Genomic DNA, 26087 nt, shown 5'->3' with positions numbered 1-26087 from the left:
TCTGAACGTTCACTCTTTAGCAGTGGGGCTTATTTTCAGGATGCAGATTCCTCCTCAAAAGATATCTCAGAAATTAGCATCTGAATCCCGAAAAGGGCCACTTGGGACACGGAGTCGTATGACGCCCTTGGGTATTCTCAGCACTGAACATGTCTGGTTTTAGCACACATTTGCTTTTGCTCAACTGTCACACATACGTGTCAGCAGCCCAGCCTGCGTGCTTACCCGTTCCTGGGGTGGGGCACGGCTCGCACGGTTTGTTCCAGGCTTTGCCCACATTGTACGTGCAGCAGCACATCCTCTTCGTCACATTAAAGGGCAATTCGTTCTCACAAGTGGTTCCATTATAGCTTCGGTAGCAAAAGCTTTTCCTCATGTCTACGTAACGGAAAAACAAGCCAACCAGTCAGAGCGGGAAGAAGCTACTGATGAAGTCCACGCACCTGGAGACACCAGCTTTCTTCTTTAGTAACTCCAGAATATTTCTTGGCCATCTGGAGGCATCTTAACATAATCCTTCAAGTTGAACATAAATCATGCGTTGACTAACCTCGCTCTCTCCTGCTTTCAGATAAGGGGTTTCCATTTATAATTTTCTTGGCAAACAAAACTAACAGATACTTGTTTCTCTACTCAAAGGTATTGATTTAATTTTAAAAGTAATACATATTAAATTTTAAACATTCTCTTATTTGTAAATAATGTTCCCCTGATGTGAATGGAAAACACAAACTCCTTAGGAATAGGTTTAAGTGTCACGTTTGATGATGTTTTGTATCTAAGACTCAAGCTTATGACTATGGAACTATATATTCAAAGTACAAAAAAAAATGATGCAGAGCCAGAAGTTTATAAGCCTGTGAAATACTTCATCATTCATCAACACTTAGTTTCCAGATTTTCTGAACAATCATTCTGAGACACGAGCGCCCGAGCGCGTGACCTCATCCCAGTCCGAGGCTTCACGTACCCATGCAGTTGTGGCCTCCGTTGACCTGCATGTACTCAGGCGGGCAGATGCAGGTGTAATTTCCCAGCGTGTTGTAGCACGTCCCAGGCCCGCACACACCGGGGTGCGCGAAACACTCATCGATATCTACAACAGGCAAGGAGACCCGTTAAGTCATAAAGCTACTGTTCCATGAATTTATATGATTTAAACTACTAAACAAAACATATGGCTGATTTCCCAAATCCTTATTTAAAAAAAAAAAATTTAGAATTTAAAGCAGTTCTACCGAAAAGACCCCAAAATATGCATTTACATGACACAAAGTATGTCTTTCTTTAAAAAAAAAAGTCCACAATAGCTAAATCGTGGAAGGAACCGAGATGCCCTTCAACAGATGACTGGATTAAGAAGGTGTGGTCCATATATACAATAGAACATTACTCAGCTATCAGAAAGAACGAGTTCTCAACATTTGCTGCAACATGGACAGCACTGGAGGAGATAATGCTGAGTGAAATAAGCAGAGAAAGACAATTATCATATGATTTCTCTCATCTATGGTACATAAGAACTAGGAAGATTGGTAGGGGAAGAAAGGGATAAAGAAGGGGGGGTAATCAGAAGGGGGAATGAACCATGAGAGACTATGGACTCTGAGAAACAAACTGAGGGCTTCAGAGGGGAGGGGGTGGGGGAATGGGATAGACTGGTGATGGGTAGTAAGGAGGGCACGTATTGCATGGTGCACTGGGTGTTATACGCAGCTAATGAATCATCGCACTTTACATCAGAAACCAGGGATGTACTGTATGGTGACTAACATAATATAATAAAAAAAACATTAAAATAAAAAAAAGCCAATATTAAAAAATACAGGTGATCAAAAGAAATTTTTTTCTGAAGTGGCAAAAATAATATGAAAGGCACCCGTATTTTTTTAAATTGAAATTTTACATTCTTCAAATGGAAGCACTTGAAAGCCTGCTGTCCTCTTGTCATTTAAACTCAAGTTTAATGCTGACTTTGAACACAGTTAGGAAAGCCTTTATCCTTTTTGTAAATCTGAGAAGAGTTGTCACACAATGGCACATTAGTTCCGGCTGCACAACTTAGTGATTGGACAAGTTTATACATGATGCTGTGCTCACAAGCGTAGCTACCGTCTGTCGCGTTCCATCGTTATTACCGTATCAGTGACTGTACGCCTTACGCTGGGCCTTTTATCCTGTGACCTCTTCATTCCATCACTGGAAGTCTGTACCTCCCTCTCCCCTTCAGCCCTTGTGCTACTCCCCTCTGGCAACCATCAGTTTGTTCCCTGTAGTTACAGGTCTGATTCTAAGGAAAGCCTTTCTCTGTACAACTCTGTTCAAATTAGTAGCCATTCAGGGATTCTAGAAGGAGCACAGCTGCTGGTTATTCTACTTATTAAATCATATTTCTTCTAGAAACATTTATCTAATGTGTTCTAAAGGGAAGGTCATAATGGAAATAATTCTATTAACATGTTTAATGTTCATTTTCGGAAACACTTATTCATTCATTCCACAAATAAATGCCAACATCCTTCTGTAAGCTAGAACTCACAACTAGAAAGACGACTAAGATGTGGGCCTTGTGTCAAGAAGCCTTGTGTCAAGAAGCCTTGTGTCAAGAAGCTCCCTGGCTAGGGGGAGAGAGGCCCCTAAAAGGATGACTGCTGTGCCACAGGAGAAAGGAGAGGATGGAAGCAAGAAAGGTATCTGCATAATCTTTGAATGTCTTCATACAAAGCTTCCTAACATTTAAAAATTACTGAAAAACAGTAACTGAAGAGTTGCATTGCAGTTTACCTATTTTCTGTATGTAAAATAGAACTCTTATCCATATTTGAACCAATAACTTATTTGATACTGATGTTTTTACACTAACCCAGCTTTCTCCAATTATAATCAGCCCATGCACTCAGAGAAAAATCATAGTAAATTATAGCAGTTAAGCTGTAAATTAATTTATCTATCACCATACAACTGAGCAGCAAGGGTGGGACAAGGTAAAAGCTATGAACCAGGCTAACAGATCCTTTGAAAGAATCTTCTCCTGGCCTGACCGTAACTGTGTTCTAAAGAGTGCTAATAACTTGAAGGTGTCCAAGCAGCTCGCCTTCACAGATGCGGGTTTCCTCGCTGAGGTAGTAGCCTTGTGGGCACTCGCACTGGAAGCTTCCAAAAGTGTTGATGCAGTTTCCACCCTGGCAGAGGCCTGGTAACTCTTGGCATTCATCGATATCTGCAGAAGGAGAGAGAGCTCACTCACAGCAAGTACCGCCATCAAAGACCAGGGTTACTGTTACAGCTCTCCAGTGTGTGATGCTGTATGGCCTGCAGACTTCCAGGCCTTAGGTTTCTTCTGACCATTGATTTTTTTTTGCTTTGTCATGCAAATTTGCTAAAATCTGAGAAGAGTGCTAAAGCAAGCTGGGGATGACAATACAGAGAGTTTCTCTGCAGAGCAATCAGACATCCAATCACTGTCATGGGTCCTATCCAAGTTACAACGTGTTATTCAGCATCCTGGTAACTGACTGTCCCACTGTCATTTTGCAAAATAATCTTGTTTAGGTTGCTCCACACTAACTTTCCTACCAGCTTTTGTCTTTATCTTGTTTAAATCTGGGTGACAATTAGAGGTGCACTCACCTTCTAAGATGATGGTGATGGGGTTGGGTCTGAAGCCCTCACCTCCGGGACACAGTGTGTAATACTCAGCTACAAAACAATGGGAGAGAAGAGAGGTGACGGCAGTTCAGGGGGAGGAGACAATGAAGAAGCATGTTGCAGTTGCCAGACTCAAAACACAATCTAAGAGAAGAGAACTGCATTCTTTAGTGCCCTTTCAAATACATTTAAATGTACATTACATTCTACTTGAAGTAACGTCACTACTTCACAAGTTACACACACATTAGAATAACAAAAACATCTGTTTTTGATTAAAGAAAAAGCTTCAAAAGCAATTTATATTACAACTTTTTTGGCTAGTAAATAAAACCTGACTCAACCATTCCAAAGTTTCATCTGTGTTCGCATCAGAACACACGTTTCAGCTGCAGACATTACACGACTGACCTGCAGAGTACAGCATGTCTATGAACCTGAACTGTAACAATCCCTGAGAAGAGCCAGGAATGGTCTTCCTTTGTGATCCCAAGGAAGACTGGCAGCAGCACCGTTCACACTGGATTGGGGTTAACCATTGTTTTTTCTTTTTATCGTATCATGAAAAACAGTAAAAAGAAAGCATTTCCCATTCCTTTCATATCGAACACTCTGGGTGGGTTCCAGCATCATCACTGAAAGCGTGCAAGGTCACCCTTTTACCCCATGCTGTTGCCCCACCCCCAGCACAAGAAGAAAACAGCAACTAGTCTTCAGCCGCCGCTTTGTTCCCTTCCTCTTCTCTGGCGCTATACTCACTGCTGTTGACAGGGGGGCACGTCTCGCAGGGGTTCCCCCAGGCCTTCCCCAGGGAGCAGCAGCAGGAGGAGCGGCTGACGCCCACCCCGATCTCGGTGTTGCAGGACAGACTCCCGTCTCCTCGAGGCCCGAACTTCAGGTAGCAGTTGCCCACTCGGTTGTCTGCAGAGCAACACAGGACCTTAAACCTGTTCGAGCCTTAGCAAGAATTCCTTTTCAGTGAGAGGCCACGCAAGTGATGAAATTCAGCTTCCACACATTAACGTGAGACATTCATCTTAATCTCCAGCACAAAACAATCTCTTGCTTTAAACATTTTCAAATTGTGTTGTAGGAATTATTAAAGATAGACTTTCCTATATTTAGAAATCCATACAGATCACAGACTAAACAAGATCACGAGAAACTGCTCATTTGGGGAACTTTTGGGCCTTCACTAATAGGAATGTAAGAAATTTTTGTCAGAATCAATCTATAGCATGAGTTTATCAATAATGGAAATAAAATTCCAGATAAGTCTACTTAAAGCTGTGCATCCTATCAAAGAAATATCGACAACCCCATCTCCTTCCTCTCTCCCCCATTATCTGGTTTCATTTCAGTTTGCACAGAGACCTTTGAGAATTTTGGGCAAGGCAGTCAGTAACAATTTTAGAGAGGATACTTAAGATATCAAAGAATTTCAGTCTTTCCCTTGTCTCTATCCATAATTTTCATCTAGATCAATAGTTCCATGACTTTAAATACTGTGCTTTTGCTGAGAACTCTCCAATGTACAGTTCTGTCTTTCATCTCTTCCCCAGAACCCTAGACCATTCTGCCAGTTGCCTGTTTGATTTCTCCCCTTAGAGACCCAACAGTTACTTTAAAGTTAACATATCTAAAATCAAACTCTTGGTACTCCTTCCTCCACATACAAAACCTCCTCACCTCCACTCCTCTCTTGGGTCTTCAGCATTTTCAATAAACACAACTCCATTTTTTTCAGTTGCTCAGGTCCTAAACCTTGGCATCAGTCTTTGACTCCTTATTGTCATCCCGTATTCAATCCAGTAATAAAGTCAGTCACTTCTGTACCTGGAACGTGACCTCTCACTACTGCCTCCATCACCACAACCTGAACCAAGCCACCGCCACCTCTCTCCTGGCCCACTGCAATGGTTCCCTAACTCAACTCTTGACTTCAGGCCTTGACCTGACGACAGCCGACTTTTCCCACCATACCACAGTAATCCTTCAGAAGTACTTCCAACGGCTCACCTTCTCAGTCAGAGTAAAATTTCAAGTCCTAAGTACGGCCTACAGTGTAGTTTTCACACCTGGCAGCACATGAGAATCACTGGGAAAACTTTAAATTTTTTTTTCTCTTTTTTTTTTCCATTTTGTTTTTTGTTGTTGAATCCCAGGTGCAGAGAGATGAGCTAAGTCTCGGTTCTGCTCTTACTAGGTTTGCATTCATTCATGCTTCCTCCTGCCCTCCCTCCCTCTCTCTCTCTTATCCTCGTCCCATACCCAACCATCTGAATGCATTTAATAATCTTTTTGTCTGTGTTCTTGCAAAATGAGTATTTTTGTTTCCATGAGCACATAAATGGTATTTTGTCATAGACGTCATTCCATTTTTATTTATATGCAATTTGTCAATTCTATAGGGTGCCCAATTGTCATTCTTTTTAAATCTATCTCCTCTCCAGAAATGGTTTCTAAGTCCCTGGTACCACAAATAACGTGGCAGTCAATGTCTTTACCCATGTCTGTGTATGGGCCTGTCAGTTCCTTTCTTTGCCGTCTACAGCTAGGGGAGAAACTGCTGGTTCACAGAGTTTCCATATTCTTTGCCCTCAGTATCAGGAAATATAGTCACTATTATTTACCATCTGCATCCAGTGGAACTTTTCAATTTTTTATAATAACTTTGATAAATAATTTATAGGGAAAAAATGCACAGTGAAACAACTTTACTAGAAATTCTAATAACAACTTTTATCATCTCTAATTCAAATTCTTATTCAGGTTTTTTTGGTTTTGGACCAGATTTTCTTGGTTTTGGAGAGATACAAGCCTGAGAAGGTCCTATGAACCTAATTACCTGCCCATCGGCTGCCATGCATGAACCTGAAACATACCCATTTTGTAGAAACTGATTACACATTTCAAACACATCTTTAATAGCTTCTAGCTTATTACTACTTCTTGTTCTTCTTTTTCTTGCATCATTAAAACACAACGTCTGAAGACATTTTTGACAATTGTGACAGCTCCTCATTTTGATGAGAGGACAGCTGTTTGCTCCACAAATAAAAAAAGTTTTCATTTTTAGATTTATCAATTGGATAGTCAGCCCAATGATCTTTCTACATCCCATATTTCCTTTCAATAAGCTTTGTCTAAATACCTGTGCCTTCATCATTAGTCCACTTACGGACCAAATCACTTAAATCCTGGGTATAAAAGAATACAGAGACCTGAGAGGGATGACTCGGGTACTTGCCAAATACTGCATGTTGAGGTTCTTCCTACTGACTAAGAGATGAGAAGACCGTATTTCCTCTGTCTACAGAAGTCTACTATTCACTCACTCTTTGATTCTTGAATTTGAAAAATCTCATCTAGATGTCAGTCTCTGAAGAGTCGCAGCCTGGCATTAGGTTTCTGTGATCAATTTCACCATCACTGTTAGAATCGAGACTGGAGTCTATGTTGTACTCATCTCCTGATCCACCTGACAACTGGGAAATGTTTTTCATGCCCTATTTTCTTCTCTTTCTCCTATGGCCAGAAAGTGAAAACTTCTGAACTCTCAAGTGTGTTCAATACATGCTAAAAGAAGTTTCCAAATATAGTGTCTCCAGTGTTCTTTTACACCTTCTTGGAAGATGATGCCATCCCCTGGGCAACACAGTAGGAAAACTGAAGATTATTGAGATGGTGACTTTTTTTTCACGATTGTGTTAATCCTTCTAGGTGATGGCATGATTTTCCACTTTATTATTTTCATCTTCATTTTTAGCATCATTGGACCTAACTAATGAGTAATGATGAAATAAAACCTAAAATAATGGCAAAAAATTTTAAGACAAAGAGAAAGTAAGATCACTACATCTCATAATGCATCTTAGACTTAGAGGAGGTTCTAATGGGCCATTATGGTATTTGTAAGATAAAGAATGAGTCTCTGTCCTCTGGAAGAACTCTAAGAAAAAAATAAGGCCATGAAATACCACTCCATACAAACAGAACTGCTCTAAAAAGAAACTCAAAACCTAAGTTGATGATATGCTGACAGTTAATCTGGGTACTGTTGTCCAAGAACATTCTCTGCAAGGCTATCCTGATCTCTACTTCTACCATCTACCGGGAGAAGAGGGTTCCTTGAGGTCCATGCTCCTACCAACACTTTACATCATCCAGGTTGGCAAAATTTGCCAGTCTGTTAGGTATAAAGTGATAGTTATACAGTTGTTTTGATTTTTTTCTTATTACTAAAGACTTTGGGCATTTGCTTATTATGTCTGTTCACTTTTGCAGCACTCCCTTTTATCAGCTGCCTGTTTGTAGCCTTCGCTCCAACAAAGTTTTTAAGCAATACTGAGGCCCCAGTGACTCAATTTCTGGGAGTGAAGCAGAATCAGCAGATTTTTACAGCTCCACATGGGATTTTACTGTGCGGCTAGGGTTGAGAGCCACTTTGCCATCTAGGCTATTGCTCCTTCTTTGACGTCTTGAAAGATAAACACAACAAAAGTAACCATGTATATTGGTCATCGGGAGTTTGTTAAGAGAAAGGACTATTTTGTTTTCAAATCAATTGCAGCAAATACTTACCACAGTGCATCACCATGAAAGTGTGAATATTTAACTCTATCAAGTTCTATTTGTTTTACTTACCAACACAACCCACACCAGTGGGGTTCAGCTGGAAATCAGGGGGGCAGTTACACTCGTAGCGACCAGGAGTGTTGACACACAGGCCGTTCACACAGTTTATGGGATCTGCACACTCATCAATATCTAGGAAAAGCATTTAAAATGCCCACATGAACATCTTTACTTTCTCTCTGCATACTGCTGTTCCCAAGAATTTGGTGGAATCTTTGGAAGTTATTAAAGATCTCTGGGAAGTCCTCAGCACAGTGAAATAGAGATCAAATCCTTGTATAGACCTACAACAGGTTCCACAGATCAACCACATGGTATTCAGGATAGTATCATTTAATATCTTTAATAAATGGTAATTAGATGTTGGGATTCAGAGGAAGAAAAAAATGTTACCACCTGCTTAACTAAAATGATGTATGTATTTATGTACATATATATGCACATAGATACATTTATACAAAGAAACAGTTTCCTAGTTTCATGTTAGATGTTTAATATTATTTATATAAAAATGTATCAATTCCATAGTTAAAAATAAACGTGTCAGAATGTAATTTAAAAAATATGTAACACAAGGTATAAAGCAGGCTAAGCAGAGGGCTGAGCAGAAATTTGAGGAATTTTTATACTTAGGAAATTTTATACTTTCACCTCAACTAATAAGAACAGAGTCAAGCCCTTTACTGGCCATACCTGTGCAGTTCCCTCCGGTTCTGTCCAATTCATAACCATCATCACAGATACAATGAAACATTCCAGGCAAATTATTACATGTTCCAAACACACAAATATTTTGGAAAGAGCATTCATCAATATCTGAGGATAGAAAAAATAATAATCTCTTATGTACAAAGACATTTTGATTTAATTTATATAACCTTAATAAATTTTTCTATCTCCCCAGATGTTTTTATGCAGTAAAAAATTTTCTTTTTCTTTGACTAGGTAGACCACATAAATGGCAAACACCTAATGTTCACCTATAGAGCAAAGGTCTAAAAGAAATATTTTACTTTACTGAGCATTTTAACTGTCTTGGGTTATACTATACTTAAAAAAAGAAAGAATTCGCCTAAGGCATAAAAATAAAAAACTAAATACGAACATATCAATGGAACGAGACTGTAAAAAATTAAACATAAAAAGAATTCCAAGATTCTAATAACTTAGTACAAACATGTTTTATAAACATCTACAACATACCAAGTATAGGACATATTTTAAGTATTAAAGATATCATTAAAACTATTTAACTTTTTAAAAACTTTTTTTACTCTGCAATCTAATCTGTTTTCATAAACTTAGTTTTAAATAGGGAAATAATTTTTTCTAATAGCATGTAATAAGATCAACCATTGCTCTACGTTCTCACAAATTTCATTAAAATGTCTCCATTGAACTGAAGTCATAAATTCAGTTTATGAAACTCTTCCATGAAGCTTTAACTCAATCAGTAGAGAAGTTACCCCTCCTCATGCATATGAAAATGAAGGCATATATGTGTGTGTCCAGCTGTAGAAATAATCTATACTTGTACTCGCAGGAAGAAGATGGACATTTCTGTACACAAATGACCTCAAACTCTGAGAAGGCAGAGAGGGCATGGGATTTTAGGCCAGACGAGATCAGGCACGTTAACACACTGTCTAGAGACAGTTAGGGATGAAGTTTAGAAAGGTCTGCTGGTCATTCATGACAGTTAAGAAATAATGAGTTTCAACTATATTAGATTTCAAGTGTGTTTCAAACTTTGCTTAAAAGACGAACTGATGTATCTTTTCTTGTGTTGAGGCTATAAACACAGTTATTCTCTGCATACAAATGAATAAGTAAGACTCATTATAACTATTTTATAATTGAATGGTGTTAGTCTAGAAGTGGAAATGGAATTGTAATATCAGCCCTCCTCATATGCATTTTACTTTTAAATGAACTTTATTAGAAATAACTTCCATTTAAATAATGTAATACTTGTATATACTTATATGGACACAAATGAAGGTATTTTAGAATACTGTCTTGTTTTTAAATTGATGCGTATTCAGAAATTCAAACTACAGAAAAGTGTTGACAGCAAACAGAAAGCAAAGAAAACAATACGTAAATAAGGTAGCAAAAGCAGAAAATCGCTCAGAAATCCATCCAGCCAGAAGGAATTATCATTGATGAACATCATTCCAAATACTGCTGTATCCATAGGCACAGAGTGAAGCTGAAACAATTTCTATGCAGAAGATCAATTTGTATTTATCTCCGTAGTTTCTAAGATACTTTCTAATGTTAAGAATTGATAAAAAACACTAAAAATTGATGCTCTCTTCCCCTTATGTTAAAATTCAAATATAATTTCGAGACAGTATTGATGGATTCTATTGCCATGAATGATTAAGAAAATTAGCATTCACATATGCTTCCAACTCATTTTTGTTATTTCTATGATTTCCACTTTTTAAATGATTATGGCATTTACCATAATCTCTGAAGTATTTAGTATTTACTCTTAAAGGAATCAGTGAGGTTTTTACTGCAACGCTTACATTTCTCTCTTGAAAGGTTGTGTGGCACTGCTAAGTTTTTTTTTCCCCAAGAAGGGAGGGCCCACAGGTGTTTTCTCTGTGCATTATTCCACATGTGAGAATATGCCTATTGTTTTCATAACTGCTGAGGTAGAATATCCTCACATGTGTCCTCGGGATTTTGTGGGCCTCGTTCTCGTGTCTTCTGGTATTGAATGCTTCCGTTTTGTTCGTGACTTCCCTTTTCCATCTAGAGTCTGAAGAATCCTTCTCTATGACTTAAGTCAAAAAAAAGTAATAAGGCTAAGTCTCTGGTCTTATGATTTACCTTTTTCTCTAACATTCAGTGCTTTCTTCCATTTCAGGGAAATGTCTGGCTGTTCAGTACTTTTTTCTATTCATTTAGTTTGGGCTCTCTACTTCAGAGACACTGATTATACTTTCATTTATGGTCTTCGTCTTTTCTCTCATAGTGTTAACTTCTTCCACCTTTCTTGTTCCGACTTTCCTGTTCACCTCTTTTTGCGCATTTTCTATGCTGGTCATTACGTTTTCACCTCTTACCTTTTCTGTTTTCAGCTGCTTCTATTGAATAGGTATCTAATTTTGCTGTGTTTGTTTCCCATAGCTCTGCAATTTTCCCTTTTGCCTTTTCTTGTTTTTATAATCTCTTTGAACTTGTTCACTCTTATTTATGCTCACATGAAGGTCATCTATGGGATAAAGTACCTGTGGGAAATTTGCTTTCATTCCTTGGGTGGTTTTAGTCTACTCTGGGTTGGTTCTCTCCTTCTTGTGTGTTCTTTTACTGTTCCACATGATGCCTGCAGACTTGCTACTGCTTACTTTCAACTTGTGTACACGCTACTTGGTCAGACCTTTTATGAGTTTTTATATACTCTGATACAGTTTAGATAGAGTGTCTGGACAGCCTCCCCTCTTTATCTGGGTGTTATTTGGAAGAGAAGTTGGGGTACAGACTTTATTAAAGTTGCTCTTCTGTTAGCCTAAGGTGGGGAAGGAGTGAGGACGAAAATGGGAAGAACTGCCCTGGGTGCTGTGTGCTCTTCTACTGATGAACCTGGCCTCTCTTCTCTCTTCATACATGATACCAAATGGTCTGTATCCATGTTTACTCCATTGATGGAGTCCTAGCCTGTCGCTGAGGAGCTTCCTCCAGGTTTTATATTCTCCCATTTTAGGTGGAGAATATTGGCAAACAGCCAACCGCAGCAAGTTTTTGGGCTCTACAGAATTCTGAGAATTCCTGGTGAGAAGTTGATGCTGAGTGGAAAATGCTGATTAGACAGTCAATTCAGAGGGGCATATATTTATAATCAGATGGGAAGAGGCCTCAAGAAATTAACTTAGTGAATACAGGAGAAACTCTAGATGAGACAGGTCTTATAGGGAGAGATATGACAACATCAAGGAGAAAAAGGCAGAACCATGGAACTACATTTCTGGGATCTCAAAATTTGGCATTTAGCTAAAGTGGAGCAGGGTCTCACTGAGGATGAACTACTTGTGTGCCCCTTCTCTGTTGTCCTGGCAGGAGGTGTTTCCCATATGAAGCAAGTACAGTAAGTATAAACTACCTAGCCTCACCTCAGGGAAGGCCTGGGGAGAAGTTCTGGAAGGGCCAAGGCTGCAGATAAAGGAACAGAATTATGAAGGGGAAATTATTAGGCACAAAGAATTAATTTTTTGGAATTTTATGTTGGCCAAAGTATCTGGCTACTGCTGACTTGTTCCTTTTCCCACCAACTCTTGTCAAGTTGAAATGAGTAATAAATCATGTAATCCCAAAACCACATTGACTCACATTTTCTACTAATTAGCTTTGGTGCTTACAAGAAACCAGGACTAGGGAAAAAAATTAAGCTCACTCTACAGTGGCCTTATACGAAATGCATTAGATTCTGCTCAGTCTAACAGGTCAATGCAGAGGCATGAACGCTTTCAGTTTCTAATATCATCTTCCCCAGGGTTTACTATTCATTCTCTTGGTCTGATTCTCTAAGACTTGGTGGGTATGTATTGAACCTTCCATGACCTTTTAGACACACCTTCTTCTTCAGTATCACTTCAGGTAGTGAGTTGGAGACAGGCTGTACTCTGAGCCATTCTAGATTGCATGATTTCTGTTGGGTTGACACTGGGGAACTGTGCTCATGCGTGTGCATGCATATCTGCTATTTGTGTTCATGTGATTAGCCCCTAGTATAGGGAGAGCCAGTAATCTGGTTTCATTTTATAATCTTTGCTGAGCATTTAGCCTGAGTTACTTTCTTAAAGGTTTTCTATGAATCACTAATTTTGTTAAAGCCTTCTGGTTCATCATTGTTTTTAATCTTTTTCCTTTCTTCATGGGTATTTTCATGTTCTCCAAATGAACACAGTGATGGGCCCAAACTCCATATAAAGTGAACTGAGTCTCTAAGAGTAAATCCACATTCTTTTTCTTGGAGAGCTATCACACTAGTCACAAGTCCCATTTCTAGGAAAGGGGGATGATGTCACCACTTAAGGGCAGGACACACTGCTCTTGGGCAAAAGGTGCAGTCCTTGATGAGTCCCTGGGGAGGACTTCCAGTCCCAGACAGACAGACAGACGGCAGACTGAAACATGAAGGTAAATGCCCAACACAAGCTACTGAGGTTTTCATAAACACATTACGTAGCAGTGACTGGGGGAGATAGTATCTCCTATTTTTAAAAAGCTCAATAGTTTTTCCACATGTCATTCATTTAGTAATACAAAAAAAAGGAAAAAAAGAAATGGTTAAAAAGAAAAAAAAAAGGAATGAGCCAAACTTGCAAGTGTTGGCTCTTGGCCAGGAAAACTTCATAAGAGATGAAAGCCGCCTTCATCCTTATTCATTCGGCAAAGTAACCCACGCTTCCCTGAACGACTTTTATATGTGCAGCATGTGCTGTGTATTCTGCGTCCAGGTGGAGCCCGTTCCAGCCCTTTTTGTGGTTTCATGTGCTGTAGCTGATCCAGCTTGGAAATGAGTTAGAGTCGCAGGGACCCACCTTGGCAGGACCTGCTGTCGGAGGCTGGAGTAAAGCCCATCTCACACTCGCAGCGATAGGCGCCTGGGACGTTGAGGCACTGCCCGTTTTCGCAGAGGTTGATGTTTTCTGCGCACTCGTCGACATCTGTGGGAGAAGCAAATGACATCTCTATCAAGCTCCCGGCGTCGTGACATGGCTTTTCCTTGCTCTAGAACTGAGATAACGTTACCGACTTGAGCGGGTGCTCAGGAACATGAACCAACACTCAGTCATAGTCCCCTAAACAAGGGTGTACAACTTGCTAACAGAGCTGTTTAACCAAAACCTTCACATTCAATTATCGCCCGATAAACAGGAAGAGGGCAGGTGTCTCTGTGGATCTGTCTTAGTTCTCTTTCATGCCAAATTGATGCATCAGTATTATACCAACATCACTGACAGATGACCCAGAACACTGAAATTAATCTTAAAAGGGCGTCTAAGATTATAATGTTTTCAATGAACGAACAACTTGTTTTGTTACTAGTTCAAGTGTGTTTAAGGAAATTGGCGCTAGTCTAGGAGAGTTTTTTCATGTCACCATGATTGTATTAAAATACTGCTCTCTTAATTATGCAAATAAGCAGGATTCACAGACCTGACAATTTAATCCTATAAAATGGAAAAAGAGGGTAGCGCAGAAAGTAATGTTTACGGAGGCCCAGTATCTGCCAGGTAGAGTGCTACGTGCCTGTGGTGCACGTTTTTGTTTCGTTCACCAACCCTGTGCTGGTCAGAAGAGGAAGAACCTGGGGCGCCTGGGTGGCACAGCGGTTAAGCGTCTGCCTTCGGCTCAGGGCGTGATCCCGGCGTTACGGGATCGAGCCCCACATCAGGCTCCTCCGCTATGAGCCTGCTTCTTCCTCTCCCACTCCCCCTGCTTGTGTTCCCTCTCTCACTGGCTGTCTCTATCTCTGTCAAATAAATAAATAAAATCTTTAAAAAAAAAAAAAAAAGAAGAGGAAGAACCTGAGGCTCAGAGCAGCCCCCGCAGCTGGTGCAGCACCTAAGTGTAGCTGCGCCCAGCACCACAGCCATGCCCTTCCCTTCACACCCTACGGCAGAGAAATGCTAAGAAAGATGCAATAAGCTAAGACTGAAAAGTAATGAAACTTTAAATATTACATAAGCATGTTTTCTTAAAGAAGCATCTGAAAATGATGAGTCGGTGTCTTTGATGTCAATAATTAGAAAAAAATTAGAGTCTGTCTTTTAACTGGGGGTTTAAAGTGTGTGCTGGTTCAACTGATAAAAACTGATCTCCACAATCTTAAAAGTATCATACTTTATGTCCAGCAGGACAAGGCAGTCATTCATAGGAGTATAATGAGGAGATGTCTTATTCTTAAGGAATGCAAAAACGAAGAGCAGCTCAGTAGCAGCTAATGTTTACTGAACTCTCAGAATGTGTTTTCTTTAACCCTTCACTTGTGTGATTTCATTTCTTTCTTTCAACACCGTGTGACGACCTGAGATTCTGACGAGCACGTGAACTAGCAGTGACTGGATGGAACGTATATTGAATCTTAAGGCACTGAATAGTTTTCCCTCATGTCATTCATTTAGTGATAAAAATCGGAATGGGAATCCCCTCCCCCTTTAACTACTGTTTTCTTCAAAGAGGGCAAGCTTATGGAGTATTCCATGAAAACCATGTCAGAGCACACCTCGGCACTCTCACCCACCTGAGCAGGTAAAGCCATCTCCAGTGAACCCTTCGGAGCAGGCACATCGGTAGGAGCCTGGGGTGTTCACACACTGAGCATTGATGCTACACTGGTGGGTTCCATTTGAACATTCGTCCAGATCTGCGTGCCAAGAGAACAGAGTGATCAAGTCTCAAGTTCAGAAATGAAAATGGATGGGGCGCCTGGGTGGCTCAGTCTTTAAGTGTTTGTCTTCAGCTCAGGGCGTGATCCCAGGGTTCTGGGATCGAGCCCCTCATCAGGCTCCCTGCTCAGCTGGGAGCCTGCTTCTTCCTCTCCCACTCCCCCTGCTGTGTTCCCTCTCTCACTGGCTGTCTTTCTGTCAAATAAATAAAATCTTAAAAAAAAAAAAAGAAATGAAAATGGAACCTTTAAACACAAGATTTTCATTTGTCTTAATTTAAGTGTACAGTGGACAAACAGGATTTGTTTTCGTTTACGTGCAAGGTCACAATTCTAATTCTCTAAGATTTCAGAACCAAAATCCAAAATGTTCGTTCTACAAACAGGGGGCTAAAATGATTAATGAAAGTATTTGTGAGATATCTAATAAGCTAGAATTTTAATGGTTAAAAGGTAAACCAATGCTAGATTTCCTTCTAAATTCTACTAGGCACAGATGTGATCACCGGTTCTTTTAACCCTAAAAAAGGGTCAATTTCTAAATTCAGGGACTGAATTTCAGAGCAGGAAAATTAGCAAAGAGTTTTCAAGTTCCTTTAGCAGATGAGGAAACCAAGATCCAATTCTTGATCTCACAGAGTCTAGTCTAGTAGAAATGACACATGCTAAACACAGAAGTATTGATTATGTCAAAGAGGTTATATGTCCTGGGAAGAAAAGGGAATAAAACGGGCCTCTCATTTGGGCTGTAGGACCAAGGAAGGTCCCACAGGGGAAGGAGTTCTCAGTGAACTTCACACTGGAAGGATGAGTCAGAGTTCGACTGCTGCCCAGAGGCAGGGAATGGTATTCCTTCTGGAGGGAACAACACATTTTGAGAGGCTGAGGAGGAAAAGAGCTCGATGTGATAAAAGACACTGAGGGAGCCAGAGTGACAAACCACAATGTAGGAGCTGGGGCTGATGGGCGCTGAAGCTGGAGAGCCACTGGGAGAATGTTACAAGGTCTCGTAAACCCATTTTATCCTAAATTTGAGGATTCAAACGACAACTGTAAAGAGATCAGATTCATGGGTTAAAAGATCTGTCTGGCTGCCATGTGGAAAATGGATTACAGGACGAGCAAGGCCATGAACAGACATAAGGATGTTCCTTTTGGGTCCATCAGAGAGAGACAGAGACAGGGAGGGAGGAAGGGAGGGAGAATGGCTGAGATTAGAGCAGAGGGGTGGAGACGGAAAGAAGAGAATGAATTTGCATGATGTTTTACAGAAGTACCCAGACACAGTTAAATCTTCTGTATTTTGCAATAGTTGGCCAGAGTGATGGATGGATGGACAAGCACAAAAAAGGCAGGCTGGAAAAGAGAAAACCAGTAGCCCGTGGGGCCAGAAAATAGGAATGGGGATATGGCTGGAAAACAAAACAAAACAGAAAAACACCTGTGAGATTAATGGTAAGAGTGATGGCTGGACCAAAAGTGGGTAGCTAGTGAACTGAATGATGCCATCAGGGAACGTTACTTAACAAAGTTATTTGGAAAGTGTGATCATTTATGTTCACAGTCAGCTCCTATACACTAGGCAAGTATAAAACCACCGAATGGCTAAGAGTATACTCCAGTTAACTGATGTTATTTTTAACAGATCTTAAGGCTCTCCCCTTCAATGCTTACTGCCGACTTACAAGGTTTTAGTGAGTAATCCTGGGGAGGTCAGTTTAGCTGGTTTTATTTTCTATTTTAAGTTGACCTGGATAATTCTAACCAGTTGGAACAATGCTTTGTTGGTAAAGCATGTACAACAGGGAGTGTAGGAAGCAGGCTACGTATGGCAGCGAGGGCGACAGCCAGCCCCCCTGCTTCACAGCCAGAAAAGACTTCAGAGACCCCAGCTCAGCAACTCGAAAGCCTGGAGAACGGCAACTGTCCTTCCAGTCCCCTCTGTCCCAATCAGACCTCCTGGAATCCAGCAAAACCTTTTGCTTTCTCTGGAAGAGGAATTCTATTTTTCTATTAAGAGGCTGATTATGACCAGGTACAGACTCAGATTATCTGATAAAACCTTTCCATTTCCTTCACGTGTTTCACTGGGTTTTACGTCTCACTGATTGCTGTGTGAAAAGACTGGAAAAATACATTAGTCATTTTTCATCATACATCTGTTTGGATTTCTGGCTACACATCAAATAATTTTTACCGAAGAACAACACATTAAAAAGCAGATGCCGAGGCATACTGCTGTGATGTGATAATTTATGCCAAGGTTAAAGGAAACTCGTAGGCAGGAATTACCTTGCAACTAAAGATAGTCTTTGATTTTCAAAAGAATAAATGAAAGGCAAGAGCGTATTCTTGTTAAAGTACGTGAGTTAACGACTGTGCAAAGCAGTGCCTCTAAGAATTTTGTGTCTTAGCAAGGCTGTTCACATTTGCAAACTCACCAATACATTTGATGCCATTTCCAACCCAGCCTTCTCTGCAGCTACACTTGAAGCTCCCCGGGACGTTGAGACAGGAGGCGTGCATGTCACAGTTGTGGGCACCAATTTCACACTCGTCCACATCTGAGAAACCACAGTAAATACGATGAAAATTAAACACAAAGCTAATTAATTCTACTTCCAAGTATAATTCTGCACAGGTAAAATTTTAAAGTTAACATGGAAATATCTAAATTGGTATGGAAAAAAACCACTCACATCATTTTTATTTTTAATTGTGTAGGCACTGACAAGATTTGGAAGTTCATGATCCAAGTCAAACAAGTCTTTCCCTACTAGAGAAAACTGCCACTCACTTTCTGGTAGCAGAGAGATACTCCCCCTAGGGAGATACGTGTGTCTGACCCTCCCCACCTCTCTGCCTGGGCCCAGACAAAACTCCATGCAGAAGGTCTGATTACAAGATGTCAAAAGAAATCGCATTTCCAAAGTAAGACTCTCCTTTCCTATTAATATTTCTCATTACGTTTTTCATAAAGATGAAAACAAACCTGACTTTTAAAATAAGTAATAATTCTTGTCGTTTTTAGAATCAATATAGTATAGAGTTTTTGAAAACTATCATTTTAGTGTATATTCATCTTTTATTTATTTGAGAATATGTAAAAATACTCCCTGGAAATTTTATCTGGAAAATGAACAGAAGCTTTTACCAGTACATATGTATATACACATATACACGCATAAACACAGACTCACAGGTATATACATACTACATATGCGCACACACACACATGTGTATAAACTACGTAGCTTTGGTTCTCCAGAGCTTCCTAGAATGGAATAATCTTTTCTATCCAGCTCAATGATTACATGTCGAAGATGCTGCAATCCTGTGAGCTCACACACGTGTGCACATGCATACGTGCATGCACACACCCACAGAGTGACAGGCTTTGCATCAACTTTCCTAGCTGTGAACACACATAGCATCCTCTCTTCCTCACTCACCTGTCCCTAGAGGTGTCAGGTTAAGTGCCAGGCTGTGGTCCAAGCCACCCACCACTTGCCATGAGCAAAATGCTATATGACGGCTTTAAATTGAACAGTGAGGAAGGCCTGGTCCAAAGCACTCACCTTGGGACTTCCCTGCCCATTTTATGCAAAAGCTCAAAACTTATTTAACAGAGAAAGGAAACAAAAGACAAAGTGGATAGGGTGAGCAAAGAAAGAAAGTGAAGAGAGAAAAGAGAGGGTCAAATGGGGCCAAGGCAAGCGGCAAAAGCAAAGAGAAAGAGAAGGGGGAAAAAGAGAGGAAAAGATGGGGGAAAGGACGGCAAAGGGTCTAAATGGAAGTCTGCATTAATTTTGTCCAGTTAGAGGAATTGCAAAAACAACAAGTGGGATGGCTTCAGGTCTGTGATACTCTCTCCTTACATCTCCTGTGTGGGCAGTGGGCCTCCTAAGAAAGTGAACACTCCGAGCGGCAGCCGCCGCTCAGCAGACACACAGGACCAGACTGCATGCCCCTGCCCCGCTCTGCGGGCGGATGGCAGCCAGCTCCGTGGCAGTGCAGCTGAGACACTGTGCCACCAGAGAGGGGACAAACCCATCACACGCGCTGCTCTGGAGCAGGTGCTCATCACACAGTCACCCCCTGGTGCAAAGGAACCAATGATGCTGAAGGCTGGCTTCTGAAAGAGGAGAAGCCAAAGCACAGAGGGTCCTAGTTTGGGACCTACCTGTGCATCCTGTGGTCCCCTTCTTCACGGAATAACCCAGCTGACAGTGGCAAATGAAGGATCCCTTGGTGTTCTCACATTCCCCAAACATGCAGATGTTTGAATTTAAGTCACACTCATTCACATCTAGAAAATTTATTTTCAATAGTTTGGTTAACACTTGTTCATCCTAGGAATTTGAAAGATTTCTTTTAAACTGAATAGTGTAATATTGAAATACACATATAAAAGTTAAAACATAATCTATTTGCAAGACATAATATCATTTTCTAGAATTATTTTCCAATAATTCTTCCATTTCAGCTTTCACATTTTGTAATACAGAGGCTTGAATTTTTAAAGTAACTGAAAAAGCCCCTTCCTCTCACGTCTATATAGATGTGCACTTATGTGCACACGTGTGTGTGTACAGATGTGTGCACAGCATTCATCCCGTCTTTATGGTACCCACCAATGCATGTTTTCATGTCCATTGACGCCATGAAGCCATCATAACACAGACAGCGGTACTCCCCGGGAATGTTGGTACACTGGCCACCATCACAGATGTCAGGATTATTTTCACATTCATCAATATCTGATGACAGAAAATTAGCATTAAATAAAAACAAGAGTGGCTTTGAGTAAGCTCAGATACTGTATTTCCCGTCCAGATCCACTCCCAACATCTGGAGCGAGAGTTGTGAGGTCACATCAGTGAGTTGTGCCAAGTCTGCACACTGTCCGCTCTGTACCTGCGCACGACCTCCCGTCCGGCATCAGGGCGTAGCCCTCGCTGCAGCTGCACTCATAGCTGCCTTCCGAATTCGTGCACCGCGTGTCGCAGCCTCCATTCATGATCATACACTCGTCGATATCTGTGAAAACAACATTGCGGCCACGTTACTCGTCAGGCCTACTTCCCTCAAAAAAAAAAAAATAGGGAAATTTTCTTCTCTTTAAACAGATAATGCTTAAATGGCTTTGGATTTCTCTCCCCACTATTGTGTTGGTTTATCTTTATACCACTGGTCTTCCTTAGCTCTTTCTACTTCCTTTTAGATAGCATTCTATTGGACGTGTAGCCCCAGGAGCCTAAGATTACAGAACTCAGAAACTGGAGTTCAGGGTGTTTTCCATGATAAAACCAGAGACTCTTGTGCAAAACCACAAAATGATAGCATCCTACAGCTCTGTCCCCATTCTGAGATTCGTGTTTAGCACAAAGGACTTCCATCGGCTTCATTATAATATGTTCAGTGCCAGGAGCTGTCCTAGACTGATCTGAGAAATACAAGTAGCAGACCCGTTTGGTTGACACTCACCTGTACAGCCCTGCCGGTCTGGTGTGGCCTGGTATCCGGGATTACAGGAGCATTGATAGGTTCCAATCATGTTCACGCATTTTCCATTTCTACAGAGATTGTCACTCAGGGAGCATTCATTTATATCTATAAAAAGATATACAGCATTAATGTCTTTGCAGTAACCACATCACTCAAAGTATCAAGAAATGCTGCAAGTGACTACTGGTCCCCAAAGTGGTTTGCGTACTTCACGGGGAAGTAAGATGATCTCCTGGAGTGTTCAAAGAAAATACTGGAATCTGTATTACTACCTAAGACAGCACCATCCAGCAGAACTCTATACACTGATGGACCGTTCCATATCTCTGCTATCCAATACATGGCTGCTATTGAGCATTTGAAGCATGAAAAAAATGATTAAGGAATTGAAATTTAAAAAATGTTTTTAATTTAATTTTTTATTAAGTAATCTCTTTGTCCAACATGGGGCTCAAACTCACAACCCCAAAATCAAGAGTTACTTCGTCTGCCAACTCAGCCAGCCAGGTGCCCGAGGAATTAAATTTTTAATGTTACCGAATTTTAATTAAATTTAAGCAGCCGCATGTGGGTAGTGAACATGAGACCATGTGCATGTAGCATATGCCAGATATAAAACTTACTAATACTTACTAATATTTAATATACGAATTTACACTGGCATGCTCACCTGGTCTTTATTAGATGGTCAAGAGTTGCCTGAATAATGTGGAGGATCCTGAGGGAAGCAGGCTGGTTCCCCAAGTCACAGGGCTCGATACTGGGGCCCGCACTGTGTGCTTCCATCTTACTGTGTTTAGTGGGCCTCAATACGTAGACCTACATCACCTACTTTAAAATCAACTAACCCTTATAAGATAGGCAGGTGTCTTATAAATAAACTTCTGTAAAGGTCTGTGGAATCAAGTAGTGTTATTAATGCAACTACAGAACAGCAAGAAAACGGGAGCATACAAGCTACTTGTGAGACACAATGTAAAGGTAAAAACAATGACAATATAATCTGGTAAAACAAGACCGTCACCCCAAATTCTCAAAATTACCAAGAAGACTATGTGACATGTGGATTTATATCTATGATCATTAAATACCTATTTCATTAAATGTGCAAAAATAGGCATCTCATATTATATAATACACCTGTAAGGGGTACTTTTTTCCAGCTATAGGATCCATGAAAACTAACAAAATAAACTCAGGTTAGAAACAGGTCTCTGGGGGCACCTGGGTGGCGCAGTCGTTAAGCGTCTGCCTTTGGCTCAGGGCGTGATCCCGGTGTTCTGGGATCGAGACCCACATCAGGCTCCTCCGCTGGGAGCCTGCTTCTTCCTCTCCCACTCCCCCTGCCTGTGTTTCCTCTCTTGCTGGCTGTCTATCAAATAAATAAATAAAATCTTTAAAAAAAAAAAAAAAAGAAACAGGTCTCGATTCACTGCATTACCAAGATGAGCAAGTATCTTGTCATCACCTCTATGAAACAGTTTTAGTAACACTATTAAAATGAAAAATATTTAGGGGCGCCTGGGTGGCTCAGTCGGTTAAGCATATGCTTTGGCCCAGGTTATGATCCCAGGGTCCTGGGATCGAGCCCGGTGTCAGGCTCCCTGTTTAGTGGGGAGTCTGCTTCTGTTTCTGCCTTTGTCCCGCCCCCCTGCTCATGCACTCTCTCTGGCTCTCTCTCTCAAATAAATAAATTAAATCTTAAAAAAAAAATCTTTAAAGAAAAAAAACCTTTTCAATTTACCTTTTAAAAATGTCTGTTTAGTGTATGATTTAAGATTCACCTAATATGTTAGCAAAACAATATAAATAGGGTTTATAAATAAATACATGTCTAGTGGAAAGATATGCTCAGAATATGTTTTGAAATGGGGGTGTGCCATCTGTTCTGTTTTAAACCATTTTATTTGCTGACACTTGTAAGACAGATTTTCTGTGAAGAAAATGTCTCCTGGCTACATCAAGGTTTTAAAACCAATATACTAGAGCACAGTAGTCCCAGAGGCCTCCATATACATTTGAAGAGCAGTAGGATGGAAGGCGTCAAGACCAGCAAGACCAGCTGGGGTTCTCACGTCACCCCTGCCACCCCTGCCCCTCAGCTCTGCCAGTGAAGAGACCAGGATCTTTCTGTGATGACAGACACGGGGGTGTGGAACAGACTCTGAATGAATGACAGGTAGATACACAGATGAATGCACAGGTGAGCCATGAGGGAGCAGTCCTTCCAACAGCAGCAGCTTTCCCACTTCATCCTCTGTGGGGCAGGGAACTACATGGCCTGGCACAGGGTTTGACACAGGTGTGCTTGTCATTGAATAGTGGGAAACCAGGACAACGCTGGCTCCTCTGAGTGTGTCACTAGGGCATTCTCTAAGGACACAGCCTGAGTGCAAATAAAGGAGTTCTGAATTTTCAACTTTCAATCAGCTAGACTGCCTGTGCCCAAAACAAGTCTGTCAGAGCTGACCGCTGATCTCTATGATCTTCACCAGGTGAACTGGGTGAGTTTATGTGCTAACGAGACAAACTCACCCACACAGTCCTCACGTGACGGTGACAGCTCGTGTCCCAATGGACAGTCACACTGAAAGCTGCCCTCAGTGTTCACACAGGTGCCACCCCTACAAAGGAGAGGGTTACGTTCACATTCGTCAATGTCTGAAAGGTAAAAACGTGAGATCCATTAAAGAACTCTGAGGGAAAAATATTCACGTATACAGCATGGGGGAAAAATTACGATCTGAGGGAAGTGGGACTTAAATGTAAGAGACAGGTTTCAGTAGAGGTGGGATAATGTTCTCCCCACTTTTTCTACTACCAGTAAATAAATGGTAAGTTTTTTTCTTAAAGACAGTGAGTGGCCAAGGATTTGACTTGTATGAAACAAGCAGGCTCACAAGAGATAAAAAGAAACACTATTTGCTTCACACCACCCTAAATTCCAGACACCAGATATTGCTATCTGTATCACTGATCAGAGTAAAAGGAAAATCGTAGGCTGATCACCTTTTATGTCTCATGTGGTGAGTCCTGTAAGTCACTAAATATGGACTAAAACATAGGCAGTACCAAAAGAGTTTGTAATAACACACACAAAAATAAATTACATGGGATCTGCATGCCTGAATATAAATTTGGGGTCACCACACAAGGTCATGCATGTTAAATGAATCCCTTGTGGGCAGTAGTCTGTGTTGATTTTAGATTCTATGAACAAAGAGAACCCAGTCTCGGTATCTCACTGCCACTAAAGGCACCAAGAGGCTGGGGCTCCCCAAAAGTTATCTAGGAGCAGATTTCCTGTCTGACACTGAAGTCTGTTCTGTCGCTCACCACAGCGCCTTGCCAAGCATGCTGCTAACAGCTGGGAGACAAGCCAAGGTCAAGCTCTCTGGTTTGGAGACGGGACAGGAAGAGCTGTCTTACCCATGCAGTTCTTCATCATCATGAACCCACTTTCGTAGCCTTCGAAGCACTCACACTCAAAGCTGCCTGGAGTGTTGACACAGATTCCACTTCCGCAGAGGTCGGGAGAAATCCTGCACTCATCAATGTCTATTTCACAGGGTTGAAAAGAAATGAAAAAAGAGCATGAGAGGAGCAGCTATGAGAGCGCGGTGAGACAGGTGTGGCCGTCCCAGGGAAGATGCCGGGCACATGAGGCGCTGGAGAAGTCAGCGGCCAGCAGTATGAAGCTATGGGCACTCTGGAGAGCAGCTCAAGGCGCACAGGGCCTTGGGCACATTCCTTTCCCCAACTGCCAAAACTGTCACGGCCAACGGGCAGGCGGTGCATTTGCCTTTAAGAATTCTGGAATTGTGGATTTCTCTTTGTGGCTTAGAAGTGGTAACAGAGGGATGAACAGAGCAACTGCAGTGTGAGCCAGACAAGTGAGGCGGCAGATGGGGAAGCAGGGGACACACGAACGAGGTCCTGCACACGAAGTGAGAGCACGATGATTCTCTCCACCAGCCGGTGCCCACCGTGGTGGGAGTCCGCTGGGGCTGCCACCTCTAAGCAGGGGTGGCTGGTGACCAGCGCACCCAGCCAGCCTCAGAGGCAGATGGCGCCCACCCACCTGGAGCTAGAAAGCGCACATACATGGTGGGGCCGTGAAATATGCTCCGGTGTATGTTTTCCTGTCACGTTCAGATGTGGAGAGGCTACTCGTTTGCTTCTCAAAATAAAAATGAAGAAGAATGATGTGCTTGTTGCTCTTTACATACTACAGAAAATAACAATCTTCAACGGGAGAATTTATATTATCAAAAACAAGATTTTCTGAGAAATATCCCATGCTTATAACTGAGATTTTTTTAATAGAGAAGTCATGTCTATAAAATATAATTGAGAAAACATGACGTACTTAATTTTTTTTTTGGTCCCAGTCAGAAAAAATGCCTTTGCTGGCATCTCTTTATTTTAATTCTGAAGTTCTTTGATCACAGGATTTATCAGTGGGTAACTTCTACATGGTCTCTTGCGCGTCTCAGTCTCAGAACGTTCGTCAAATGCCTTCTCCCAGCATCTGGTCTTTCTTTATTTCCCTAATTACAGGCAATACTGTAGATATGCTTTTAAACAAAATTCTTAACAACATTCGCTGATTCAATTAGGGAGCTAACAATATGCATATTGATTCTCTTACTTGTTGTCTATCAGTATCTAGAGATTGGTAGTTAAGCCGTTTGAAGAACAAAGAATAAACTCATTGGCAGAGCATGGACACGTTCTAGCTGACGTGATGCGGTGGGAGCCGCACAGTGTGGAGTGTGGATTCTGGAAGGAGACACCTACGTACCAATCCTAGTTCTATGAAGAGGCTTGGGAAAATCATTTCGTTTCTGTGTGGCTCAATTTCCACATCTGTTAAATGGGGAGTACA

The 26087-nt window shown here is 41.2% G+C and overlaps 1 protein-coding gene across 1 annotated transcript in view; it reads right to left on the bottom strand.

The window, feature by feature from the left end:
• Nucleotides 1-26087, bottom strand: part of FBN2 (fibrillin 2) — a 239082-nt gene that overhangs the window by 46025 nt on the left and 166970 nt on the right. The window contains 16 exon segments of the mRNA XM_040622515.1: nucleotides 226-378; nucleotides 971-1096; nucleotides 3095-3220; nucleotides 3631-3699; nucleotides 4408-4569; nucleotides 8296-8418; nucleotides 8980-9102; nucleotides 13842-13967; nucleotides 15548-15670; nucleotides 18133-18255; nucleotides 19875-20000; nucleotides 20326-20451; nucleotides 20609-20731; nucleotides 21179-21304; nucleotides 23735-23860; nucleotides 24629-24757. Of these exon segments, the coding sequence (XP_040478449.1) occupies nucleotides 226-378; nucleotides 971-1096; nucleotides 3095-3220; nucleotides 3631-3699; nucleotides 4408-4569; nucleotides 8296-8418; nucleotides 8980-9102; nucleotides 13842-13967; nucleotides 15548-15670; nucleotides 18133-18255; nucleotides 19875-20000; nucleotides 20326-20451; nucleotides 20609-20731; nucleotides 21179-21304; nucleotides 23735-23860; nucleotides 24629-24757 (2010 nt within the window).

Source organism: Ursus maritimus, unplaced genomic scaffold (assembly GCF_017311325.1).
Source record: "Ursus maritimus isolate PB19 unplaced genomic scaffold, ASM1731132v1 scaffold_5, whole genome shotgun sequence".
Taxonomy (NCBI): Eukaryota; Metazoa; Chordata; class Mammalia; order Carnivora; family Ursidae; genus Ursus; species Ursus maritimus.
This window is presented reverse-complemented; position numbering and strand designations above follow the sequence as displayed.